At 39.4% G+C, this 12,982-nt stretch overlaps 1 protein-coding gene across 1 annotated transcript in view; it reads right to left on the bottom strand.

The window, feature by feature from the left end:
- Nucleotides 1-12,982, bottom strand: part of gpr158a (G protein-coupled receptor 158a) — a 649,347-nt gene that overhangs the window by 126,887 nt on the left and 509,478 nt on the right. The window contains exon 6 of the mRNA XM_060825583.1: nucleotides 569-678. Within this exon, the coding sequence (XP_060681566.1) occupies nucleotides 569-678 (110 nt within the window). The remainder of the gene's footprint in view (nucleotides 1-568; nucleotides 679-12,982) is intronic.

The following is a 12,982-nucleotide window of genomic DNA, read 5'->3' as shown; positions in this document are numbered from 1 at the left end:
TCTCTGTACTTACATATAGAGTTAAGTTTTAAGTATGCTTAACAAAATGATATCATAGGCATGGCTGAAACATATATATTGATATTTAAGGAGAATATTATACTGTGAATTCCTCATTGCAGAGTCTCAGCTACTAGGCACACATCCTGTAAATTTGCCTAAACCAACCATAATTTCCTGCCATCAATATTAATGTGTGGAAAGTCTTGGACTTCAAAAGGGAAGTTTTCCCAAATATCCTTATTGTTGGTGAGGGTTTTACACCAGGACCATGACAATGTAAAACATATCATGTGGCAGCATCCCTACCTATTTGCTGGGAGACCTCGGTTTAAGTCCCACCTGCTCCAGAGATGTGGAATGACATTTTTGAACAGTTTCATCAGAAAACATTGATAATGCACGACAGCTTTGCTTGTTAACTGGAAGTATTTTAATTTTTATAAAGGGTTAAGGTATTAAACAAAAGTAATATCTTAACCTGTATACTTATACAATCATCTGTACATTAGTAAACAACAAATAAGAGTCCAGTTTCGAATGATATAGGATAGCAAGAAAACAATACCTGTACAGCTTGAGAGTTACAGTTCCATAAACAATTGCAAAGCCTAGAAGACGAACCCATCGAAGAAGAATACATCTGAATATGCTTGGCTCAAAGTACAGGATAACAACCTGCAGGAAGAAAACAGAATTTAAGCTCATAAAAATGATGGTATTAGTTGTGTAGATTGTACCACTCTGTAAAAGCACTCTTTTATAACTTTGTTCCTCTAATGTCTGTTCATTTAAAGGAAATCCTTTAGAACTTAAAATTAGAATCCCTACAGTATGGAAACAGGCCCTTCAGCCCAGCAATTTCACACCGACCTTCCTAAGAGTAACCCACCCCCTTATTTCTCTACATTTTCCCTGACTAATGCACCTAATATGGGCAATTTAGCATGCCCAATTCACCTAATCTGCACAGCTTTGGATTGTGGGAGAAAACCCACACAGACACAGGGTGAACATGCAAACTCCACACAGAGAGTTGCCTGAGACTGGAATCAAACCTGGGTCCCTGGTGCTATGAGGCTGCAGTGCTAACCACTGAGCCACTGTGCCACATACATAGAAAAGAGTTGATGTTTAATGTTGAAGTGAGGGATACAACATCCATTTACCTCCTTTTCTCCATAATTTGGAAATTATGCTGATGTTCTCTTATCAAGACATGCATAAATATTAAACATTTGTATGTCTAAAAATTATGACTTATAAAAGTCAAAGAAAATGTGTAATGAGCAGATAAATATTAGATTAGATTACTTACAGTGTGGAAACAGGCCCTTCGGCCCAACAAGTCCACACCGACCCGCCGAAGCGAAACCCACCCATTCCCCTACATTTACCCCTTTTACCTAACACTACGGGCAATTTAGCATGACCAATTCACCTGACCCGCACATCTTTGGACTGTGGGAGGAAACCGGAGCACCCGGAGGAAACCCACGCAGACATGGGGAGAATGTGCAAACTCCACAGCCTGAGTCGGGAATTGAACCTGGGTATGAAATATATTTCATACTATTCTATTTTGTGTACACACACAAATGTTAGCGACAGGTGAAGGTTGTATATTGGTACAAATTGTCATTAGTCAGTTTTGGATTTACAATCTCTATCTTCCATGTAACGGGCCTGGTTTCTTGAAAAGGGTTGATATTTAATGTTCTCAGCAGTCTGTGAAATTTCTGCCCAAGAATTTCTTGGAGATTTCTTTGCATGTGAAGTTTACTTGGAACAGACTGGGGGAATCCTTGTCTCTATTGAGATTTCCCCATTTTCAAAATACTGCTTTTACCTAACTTGGCTGCTTGGATTGCTTGCAGTCAGTTTTGTGGTTTTTCATGAAATTCACTGCAAAACAACTTCTAACTAATTGTAAAAGTGGGTAAAAACATGGATGCCTCATGATATGATTTTTAGATGTTCCAAGTAAAGGTGGTATGTATATTGACTCCAACATCCTGTCATGTTTTCAATACCTTGAGAGTTTGAGAGAGTCAGTGCCTGTGCCCTTAAATGACCCTTTCAGTTTGATAGTAATATCCTTTGAAATAGTTTTGAGGGAAGGGACATTGATACAGATCACTCTGCAATGTTCCTTTGTTCATTCTTCAGACTGAGGTGTGTTTTAACTCCACAGAAATAGTCACACAACCTTCTTTGACAAACATGTGCCCAGTTTTAAAATATAAAAATTAGTTTGATATTCAGAATATGCTTGGAAAACCTCCAAAGCCTGGGAAAAAAAATTGAATTTCGATTAATTTTTTAAAATATGGCTTCCCTGTTAGGCAAAAATAATACGTATACATGTGCTCTTCACATGTATTCAAAGGTTCGCAAAACAGTTTTAAATTGCTACAGTTATCTGTTATATCCCATTCTCTCAAAATCCCCATTTACATGTCATTTGGTGAATATTCATCACGACTGGTGCATAAGATTTTGGGCGCATTAACATCCATGTACTTAGCAGTTGGAGTAAAGTTGAACTCCATGATGATTTCTGGGGAGGAGTCATCATTTAATAGGCTTGGATTTTCATGTCAGTGGAAAGTTGGGGCCAGGCTGTGTTTTTCGTATGTATGTTTTACAGAGGCAGCTACCTTTCCTAATCAACAGCTGCATCAACTCATGCCTATATTTGTTGTCACAGGTGCTCAAAATGCACTGCACGCAGAATTGACCAAGTAGAAGCAAGTCCAAACTTTGTGGATTTGTTTGTATAACCTGGGTGTCATTTTTTGGAAAAGAAAGATATCCCCTTAGGTAAGGATCTGGGACACTTTTGGGACAGGCAAGATTCTCTTTGGGTGAGGTAAGGTGTCTTCTGAGATTCTTAAAAGTAGGTTTGAATGTGTGTAAAAAGTACATGAACTCATTAAACGCTCATCTGAGTTGCAAAGAGAACTGCTAAAATGATCAAAAGGGCTGGTCTAAGGGAATTGTCAGAAGTGTCAAGGCATTTGAAACCTTTCAATCTTTAAAATATTGTCAAAGTATTAGCAGTTCTTAAAAAAATCATTCTTGTTATTTCACTTTGTCTGTTTGCATGTGGTTGAAGGCTTCTATTGTTGTGTTATTCTGCATGGCTTATTTCACAACCTTTCATTTTCACAGTCAGGTGCCTGCCATTTCATAATTTGATTCATTTATAAACAATTTGAAGTAGAATATGAATTCCAATGTTTATGTTAAAATATGGAATTATTCACTTAACCTGTTAACCAAAAGCATTTAATGTTTTACATAGGTGAAGGAAGTTGGCAGCAGCAAATATCTTTTTTATGAATGAAAGTGTTTCTTTTAATAAAAATGATCTGCCACACAGACTTTGAACTTCAGATTATTTAATATCAATGGGAGTAGAGATGAGGGAAAGAGTGGTGTGTGGTGGGCACAGGTTGGCAATAAATTGGCCTGGGAGTGGTGAGTGATGAGAGCTACTTCATGTTTTATTCCTTTTTAAAAAAAATTACTAATGCATCAAGACAGGCCTTTCACACAGCACACCTTTGTGGCCAACATCCAACACATCATTCTGGAAGTGGCTGGTTGCAGACCCAGGGAACACTCCACTAAAGTCGTTCAGCCATGATGACAACATGTATGGCATTTGAAACCCCATCGTTTTTGAACTCTTGAAACAGTACTAATTTTTTTTAACTCTTGTAGGCATGGTCATTTATTTCAGGCTTGGGCCCAGCAGTCAAATGCTAGCTGTTTAGTTATCTGAGATTGCAGTGAAGTCTGTGTGAGCTTTTGACTGAAATTCCAGAACAATCAATAGCATGCCTTCATGTACAGATTCACAAGCACTGAGAACAGAGACCTTTGACTGTTCATAACTTGCAGGAATCTCCAATAAACCTTGCGGATATTCCCAACTAGCTGGAGCATACCAGGCTTTACAAGCCATTTTAACTGAACAGTCAGTTTCGCATAAGCTGTGAATCAAATTTCCACATCCATTTCTGGCAATGTGAGAATGTATCAGGAGTACTTCAGGAAGGTGAAGCTTGTTTCTGAGTAAACATGCTTAAATTATCACTAGGTGAAGTCAAGCTCTCCCAGCAGCCTTGATGTGATTCTGTCCCTTGCTTTTCTGTGGCTGTAATTCTCTTTCAAACTGTTCTAGCTGTTAAATGCACACTCTTTCTCCCTCTGCCTCATTTCTCCTTTTGGGATTCACTTTTCTCCTTTTCCTTTCTTCTTGGTAACTCCTACTCCAGTCTCTAATCTTCCCAGCAAATTTGGTGAAGATAATCTGTCTGTTCCCTGTTCCAAAACTTCTATTCCTTCAGATTCTCAGGTGAGATCAAGATACTGAGCCAGTTGCTTTCGTACCTCAGGTTGCCATGCTTTACTAAATATATTCAGTTCAACTGGGTTAGTTTGGGCTTTTAGATATTCTTTGTTTAAGATGTTAATTTTAGCTGAGTTAAACCCAAATGTTTCTTATGTGCTTTCACATCAAAATCATCTCACTTCCTATTGTTAGCATTCATAAAGCTTATTGCAACAATCTCCTTTGTTTTCATTCCAATAATCTTTGCCATGCTACTTTTCCCACTACTTAGAATCTTCCTTCAAAGTCAGCTTTGGCTCATTTGCAATGCATTTTATCCTGGAAGAGTCTCAATTCTGCCATGAATAGAATTTACATTTTCCCTTTCCTGTCTGTGATCTACTTGTTTTGTCTGTAGTGTGGATTTTATTTTTAATCTTTGGAGTAAGATTTCCAACTAAATTAATCAGCAGCAAGCAATTTTGTGTTTAAAAGAAAGGTTATTTAATTCTCAAGCACTCAACCCAATATTAAAATGCATCACACATACTCATTTCTAACTTGCAGGAATCATAACTTGCAGGAATCTCCAATAAACCTTGCGGATATTCCCAACTAGCTGGAGCATACCAGGCTTTACAAGCCATTTTAACTGAACAGTCAGTTTCGCATAAGCTGTGAATCAAATTTCCACATCCATTTCTGGCAATGTGAGAATGTATCAGGAGTACTTCAGATATAGGTATAACATTTTTATAAATAATGGGAGACTCAGTCTCTATTTTATTTCTTATAGATAGTGGACAGACTTTGGAAAGTCAGGAGGTGAGTTACTCACTAGAGGATTCTGAGCCTCTGACTTGCCCTTGTTGCTACAGTATATGTATATCTGGTCCAGTTCAGTTTCTGGTCAATGGTAATCCCTTGGATATTAGTTGTGTAAAAGTAAGGTGAAGTCACAATCAAGCTGCTCTCTCATTAGATGAAAATGATTGGTGGCAACTTAACCTGAGGATCACCACTCCTCAAACAAGGGGCAAGATCACAAAGGTGGGATATTCATGATAACCTCAGCTGATGCAGGAATTAATGCATCACTCTGGATTACTCTCCAGCTAGCTGAGTGATTGCCTTGATTCAATGATGGTAAATCATAGAATCCCTACAGAGTGAAAACAGGCCTTTGGACCAACAAGTCCACACCAATCCATGAAGACTAACCCACCCAGACCCATTCCCCTATCCTATTATTCCACATTTCTCCTGATTAATACACACTCCTGAACATAATGGGTAATTTAGCATGGCCAATTCACCTAACCTGCAATTCTTTAGACTGTGGGGGGAAACCGGAGCACCTAGAGGAAACCCATGCTGACACGGGGAGAATGTGAAAACTCCACACAGAGAGTCTGCCCGAGACTGGAATCAAATCTGGGTCCCTGTTGCTGTGAGGCAGCAGTGCTAACCACTGAGTCACCATCCTACATGTCAAAGGAAGATGGTTAGATTCTCTGTTGTTGAGGATGATCATTGCCTGGTGCTTGAGTGGTACAAATATGACTTACTACAAATTGCTTCTAATTTGAGAAGTACAAATGGTAATGAATATTGTCCTATCAGCAGAGAATATCCCCACTTCTGATCTCATGATGTAGGGATGGTTATTGATGATGTAGCTAAAAATGGTTGGGCATTAGAGACTACCTTGTGGAGCCAAACTCATGTGGCATAGTGGCATCATACATATCTCTGAAGCAAAAGGCAAGGGTTCAAGTCTCACCTGCTTCTGGGGGGACTTGAACAGGTTGATTAGGAAAAATATCTATCCTTTGGAACTCCTGTAGTGATTTCCTGGGACAGGCCAATTCTGAGGGTGACTGGACCCGAAATATTAGCTCTGACTTCTGTCCACAGATTCTGCCAGACCTACTGAGGTTTTCCACCAGTTTCTATTTTTGAAAGCAAAGGTCTTTTCCCTTGGGTCGGGTGACTCCAAACTAGGGGGCATATTTTTAAGGTGAGAGGAGAAGGAATTAAAAGGGACCAGAGAAGCAACTTTTTCACACAGAGGGTAGTTCGAATGTGGAATAATCTGCTTAAGAAAGTGGTCGATACAGGTACAGTCACAACATTTAAAAGACATTTGGATAGGTACATGAAAAGGAAAGATTTAGAGGGATATGGGCCAAAAGCAGGCAAGTGGGACTAGTTTAGTTTGGGAAACTTGGTCAATACGGATGAGTTGGACCATGCTGTATGACTCTGAGACTCTGTGAGTCTATACCTGAGATGATTGAATTTAACAATGACAATCATCTGCCAAGTATGATTCCAACTAGAAAAATACAAAAACACTTGATCCCAACTGAAACTAAAGTCAGATGAGGGAAAAAAAACCCTCCATTTTTGACTTATTTAAGGGAGTATTAAGTGTATAATGTTCCAGCGTATCTCTCTTAGCATGATAAAAGATACATGATTCTAAAGTATCCCTATTTCTTCCATCTTCCTGAGTGCCTCTTGGCAAGTCAAACTAAAATTCTTCTTTTAAATCTCAATACTACTTTATCCCTTACTACAGCCTTGCTTCACAATACCTTTGCATAATTAAAGGAAAAATATCCCCTTTCTTAAATGGAGTCTTAAATGGATTCTCTAATGGAGATTTTTAACGATGCTCACGGAGACAGAAAAAAATGAATATAAATTAAACTGCATAAGCCTGTACCAACAAAGGGGTTCTTGCCCATCAAGGATACAATCCTGAGGTGACTTGTTAGAGGGGATAAATGTATCCTGCCTTATTTAGGTCTATATGAGATGCTTTGCCAATGAAGACCTGAAAAGCTGGGGAGTAAGTAACCTGCATCTCGGTACTATCGCTTCATTCGTTTATGAATCTAGCATGTGAGATGATTGCTACCAAAAGGGATGAATCCTTCTAATATATTTGTAAACAGCAATAAGGTAAGTTTCTTTGGTAATAAAAAGATGATGTAAGATTCTGATTTTGACATTAGACTCCTCATTATCCACTAAGTTATTCATTTTATTCTTGTAAGAAGGTGTCGGGGTTTTTTGTCTCAAACATTTAGAAGGCCATCTCTCTTAAAAAAACATCTCCAATGTGCAGAGTAGGAAATTATCCAAACTAATGTTATATCCTTCCACCAACCAGGTACTGGATTTGTCAATCAGATTTGTAAATTTTCCATGGAAAATATAAGTTTGCTTATCTGGAAGCAGCTACAAGAGTGGAGGCAAATTTACTCACGACTGAGTGATTCAAGAATACATTGTCCCTACTGAGACAAAGGTTCATTGACTGGATATCTCTGGAGGTTAACTGGGTTTTCCCAGCAGGAGGAGAAACAATCAATTCATCCACACCAACTCATAATGATGGGGCTGTCTAAATTATGGGAAAAATCGTTCTGTACAAGCATATGTTCAATCTATTCAACAAGCTGGCAATCCAAGGCTATTATCATTAGTTGTGTAAGGATCTAATCCTAAATTAATCTTGCTAAATTAGATTTATCTCAGGTACTGACCTCAACTTCAACTTTGGAATGAGCAAGTTATTAAAGCTAATTGACTGTGACATAACTGAATGGTTTTCGTAAATATTATTAAGTGACCTGTTCGGATATTATGTGAAATAACTCCACCAGGGCCGATATCCCATCACCAAGTCACCCTTTATTTACATGTGCATAGTACATGACATTGATCCCACCAGCTTGGAGCTGGCTCCGAGAGTGACCAGAACCCTGATACTCCTGTTCATTTTAATTTTTTTTTAATTCCTCTAAACATTATATCATTAACCTATCTTTCCTAGTCAAGCTGTTCAGAGATGTTAATACACATCTCCAGAAAATGTTGGACTTGTACATGGGACTCTCGGTCCAGGGACAGGGACACTACCACCAGACCACAGGAAGGCCCGATACTTCTGTTTATTTCTGTCAGCTAGGGCACCCTGCTTGGACCCAGTTAAAAGCCCCAATTAGGAAACTCATGTTTTATGAGGTGCACCTGGCTGAACTCATTTCAATCACTACATTACACACACCTCTGCAGCAGATAAGACTTGAATCTGGGCCTCCTAGCTTGAGAGGTGGGGACATTACCACTGTGCCATGAATGGCCTTTTAGGAAATTTCTAATTAACCTGGTCTGAGATGTTATTACACACCTCTCGATTAGGTAGGACTTGAAGTCAGGTCTTCTGCCCGGACCTATATTTTTAATTTTCAGACATGTTTTGACACATCTTAGGACAGGTAGGACCAGAACCTGGACCGTCTAGAGCATGGATCACCAGGAGAACATGACCACTGCACCAAAATACTCTCTAAAAGAGATATGAGTCAGGTGTTATTTCACCAGCCTACTTGTTCAGGTTATGACACATTGCTGGGGCAGGTGGCACTTGAACTCAGGCTTCTTGGGTCAGAGGTAGGGACCTTACTGCTGCAACATAAGAATCTCTCTGAAGGTCACTTTGTAACCTCTTACTTATTTTTCTAATTAATTGATTACTTGTACACTCATTTAAATTAAATTACTGTGAAGTACAGAGATGAAATTCAACTTCAATGAGGGTACAAAATGGTGGATGGGCCAAGCATAATGGCAAACATTTTGTGCCTTTACCAAACTCAAGTTCCATTCCTATCATTTTAATGGCAATACTAATCAGCTAATTCATGACTTTGTCTCTGAGCTCCTCAATATTTGCTTTGAAAAGAACATGTTCCCATACTAGGTGTGGAAGTAGGCCATTTGGCTCCTTGAGCCTGCATCACCATTTAATATGATCATATCTGGTCATGCAATCTCAGGATCCCATTCCTGCTTTCTCTCCATAACCCTTGATCCTTTTAGCCACAAGCATCATGTCCAGCTCCCTCTTGAATATATCAAATGAACTGGCCCCAACAGCTTCCAGTGGGAGAGAATTCCACAGGTTCACAACTCTGAGTGAAGAAATTCTTCCTCATCTCAGTCCTTCATGGCTTATCCCTTATTCTTTGACTGTGACCCCTAGTACTGGGCTTCCACAACATCAGGAATATTCTTTCTACAACTAGCCTGTCCAAACCCGTCAGAATTTTAATGTTCCAAAGAGATACCCCTCATTCTTCGAAATTCCAGTGAAGACAAGTCCACTCGTTCCAGTCTTTCCTCATATGTCAGTCCTGCCAACCCAGGAATCAGTTTGGTGAACCTTCGCTGGACTCCCTCAATAGCAAGAATGTCCTTCCTCACACTGGGAGACCAAAACTGCACATATTACCCAAGGTGTGGCCTCACCAAGGCCATGTTTAACTGCAGTAAGACATCCTTACTCTGATACACAAATCCTCTCGCTATGGTCAGCATACCATTATATTCAGCACCTGCTGCACCTGAATACCAACCTTTAGTGACTGTTCCACCAATGACACCCAGATCTCGTTCCACCTCACATTTTCCTAAACTGCCACCATTCATATAGTAATCTGCCTTCCTGTTTTTGCCACCAAAGTGGATAACCTCACATTTATCCACATTATATTACATTTGCCAAGTGTTTGCCCACTCAGCCAGCCTGGCCAAGTCACCCTGCAGCTTCTTAGTATCCTCCTCACAGTACACATTGCCACCCAGCTTAGTCTCATCTACAAATTTAGAGACATGGAATTCAATTCAACTTTGCAAATTGTTGATGTATATTGCGAACAACTGGGGTCCCAACACCAATCCCATTCATCACTGTCTGCCACTCTGAAACATTTATTGCAACTTTCTGCTGCCTGTTCTCTATCCATTTCAATACATTACCACCAATACCATGAGCTTTAATTTTTCTTACTAATCTCTTGTGTTTTTATGTTCACAAGTATCCATCTGCTTGATGAATAAAAGCCACATTGTATCAGTAAATGCAAGATATAGCATATTAGTATAACTTCTTACTCATTATTTTTCTGTGCTGTAACCTTCTGTTATTATATATGAAAATGCTATGTTATGATTATCATTCATAATTTTGCTGCCAATCTGACAATATTGCCATTGGTGATTTTACTCATCCCCAAACATTGGACTGGATTATCATTCTTGGATCAGTAATTGCATGCTTTCTTCTAAATCTGAATGTGGGTGTTCAAGTCCTATTCCAGCACTTGAAAGCAAAAATCTAATCTGACACTCTAGTATAGTACTGAGAAGAGTGGCTTTGTCAGCGGTGTCAGGTTCAGGTGATATTAAATCAAGACCCTGTTTGACCTCTTAGGCGTAAGTAAAAAATTCTATGACTATTCTGAAGAAGTGCGCTGTCTTGGCCATTTCTATCAACATCACAAAAGTCTCGTTACCTAGCTAGTATTGCTTTGCTGTTTGTGGGCCATTTCTGTGAAGAGATTTGCTGTCACATTTTTTTTTTGTCTTGTTCATGGGATGGGGGCATTGCTGGCTTGGACAATATTTACTGGCCATCCTTAACTTTCCATGAGCTCAATGGATTGCTAGGATTTTCAGAGGGTGGTGAAGAGTCAACCACATTGCTATGGGTCTGGAGTCAGACAGGGACCAAACAAGGGAAGGGTGGCAGATTTCCTTTGGGAAAGGATATCAATGAACTAGACAGGTATTTATGATCATCAACTGTGGTTACATAATTGGCATTAGGCTAGCTTAAATGGTCAACTCAGCGAATACTTTTGTAGGGATGCAACTGCAATCAAAATCATTTGCCCAAGGCTGTAAAGTATTACCTGGCCAATCAAAACCAGGCATAACTTTACCAAAATAGTCTAGACAATTTCACAAGGAGGCCTGATGTCAGGAGCGAAGGCATTCTGTGATCAACCCAATCACTGCTCTGTAGAGATACAAAGTCACCAACTTGGTGATCACCTCAACAAATGGAATCTTTCCAAGCCTGAAGCACATGAGCTACAGTGAGTATTTTGGAACAATTGTGTGAGAAGTCAAGTGATCTCTCAACATTAAGAGCGACAAGCCACATTTTCCAACTAGGCTCCAAATGTTGAAATGAGATTCTCGCCGTGGAGTTGTGAAAGGTCTATCAACAGGAATTAACATCCAGTATCACCCTTATTATTACACTTCATCCTACCTCATTATTGTACACTGGCCTATTCTACCACTCACCAGATAGAAACTAAACAGCTACAGTTAAGGCACAGCTTCTGTCATTGCACTTGGCCGTCTACCATTGTGAAAATACGCTGGCCATTCACATTCACCACATATGATCATGATGACAATTGCCCTACACAAGTCGCAAGATGCCATGAGGGCTTTTGTTGACAGCATTGAAAGATTCTACCCTGAATGACTCTCCAAAACTTAGGTCGGGCAATAGCTTGGCAAGTTTATCAAAGAAAGATTTCTATTTTGATGTTTCACCTTGATTATGCCACTTACATCTGCTATTGCTGCTAACTTCAATAGTTAGTTTGCTACTAGAAAGTAATTTGGATGCAGTGTGGCATTAGCTTTTGGGCTGAATGACTTTCCTTTGGCAGGTGTGTTCCTCCATTCTGGATTTGCCCTATACAAATCAGTGCAGATGTAGCTTGATTTCTTTACAATCCCTTTGGCTATTTTCATTGACACTTCGAATGGGGATACTTGAGTAGGGATAGTGTGGAAATTATGTATAGTGTGAAATATCTCAATTCTTTATGAAGTGGTTGAATTCTTAACTCATCAGTGGGTGAAATGCTATTTGAATATGCTTCCAGGCATTCTATAGTCTCAATGATCATTGTTGACATGAGCTGGTATAATTCCCAGTAATCAGAATAATAGTCCTTCCAAAACCAGAATCACTTTTATCTCAAAGTAGACAAGTTGGAATACCATTGTCTGACTTGGAAATATATCACCATTTCTTCACTCTCGCAGGGTCAAAATCCTGTAAATCCCTCCCTAAGGGCATTATCAGTTAACCTATAGCATGTGGACTGCAGTGGTTCAAGCAGACATCTCACCACTTCCTCCTCAAGGGCAACTAAGGATGGGCAATAAATGCTGTCCAGCCAGAGATACTCATGTCCCACAAATGAATAAAAAAAGATAATAGATCCTGTGAGAGTGAAGAGGCCTACTCCAAGGTTCATCCATTATCTGTCTGAAATGTCATGAGCCACAAATGGCTCTTTAGTTTGCTTAGGTTAGTGTTTGACACAATCACCGCATCAATTAATGTTGTCTTTAACCACCTTGCTCATGTTTGACTAGGATGGTACTTCTCTTGTCTTCATCAAACTAGACTCAGTTCCTTGATAGTATGCATGGTGCGCATCAACATTCCTTTTCTCACCTCCTTAGCAATAATAGCTCTATTTCATTTGTAAAGGTTGCCATTTTGAGCTATGACCTCATCTCGGAATGTGCAATACTTTCTTATAACAACAGGTACATACTAGATGTCTTCAGGTTATCTTTTCATTCCTACAACCTGCAGAACTTGGTGAGTCAAGTTGATGCTTCTTTGCTTCGAGAAAGATGTTTGCCTTTAATTTTGGTATTTCTGCTGAGGCAGTGAATTTTAGAGCGTGTCAAGCTGCTGTTTCCCTTTGAATGTGCAAGATATCACACTCTGTCTTAGCATCC

Source organism: Hemiscyllium ocellatum, chromosome 5, assembly GCF_020745735.1.
Source record: "Hemiscyllium ocellatum isolate sHemOce1 chromosome 5, sHemOce1.pat.X.cur, whole genome shotgun sequence".
Lineage (NCBI taxonomy): Eukaryota > Metazoa > Chordata > Chondrichthyes > Orectolobiformes > Hemiscylliidae > Hemiscyllium > Hemiscyllium ocellatum.
Note: the sequence above shows the minus strand (reverse complement) of the source record. Positions and strands in the feature narration are given on the sequence as shown.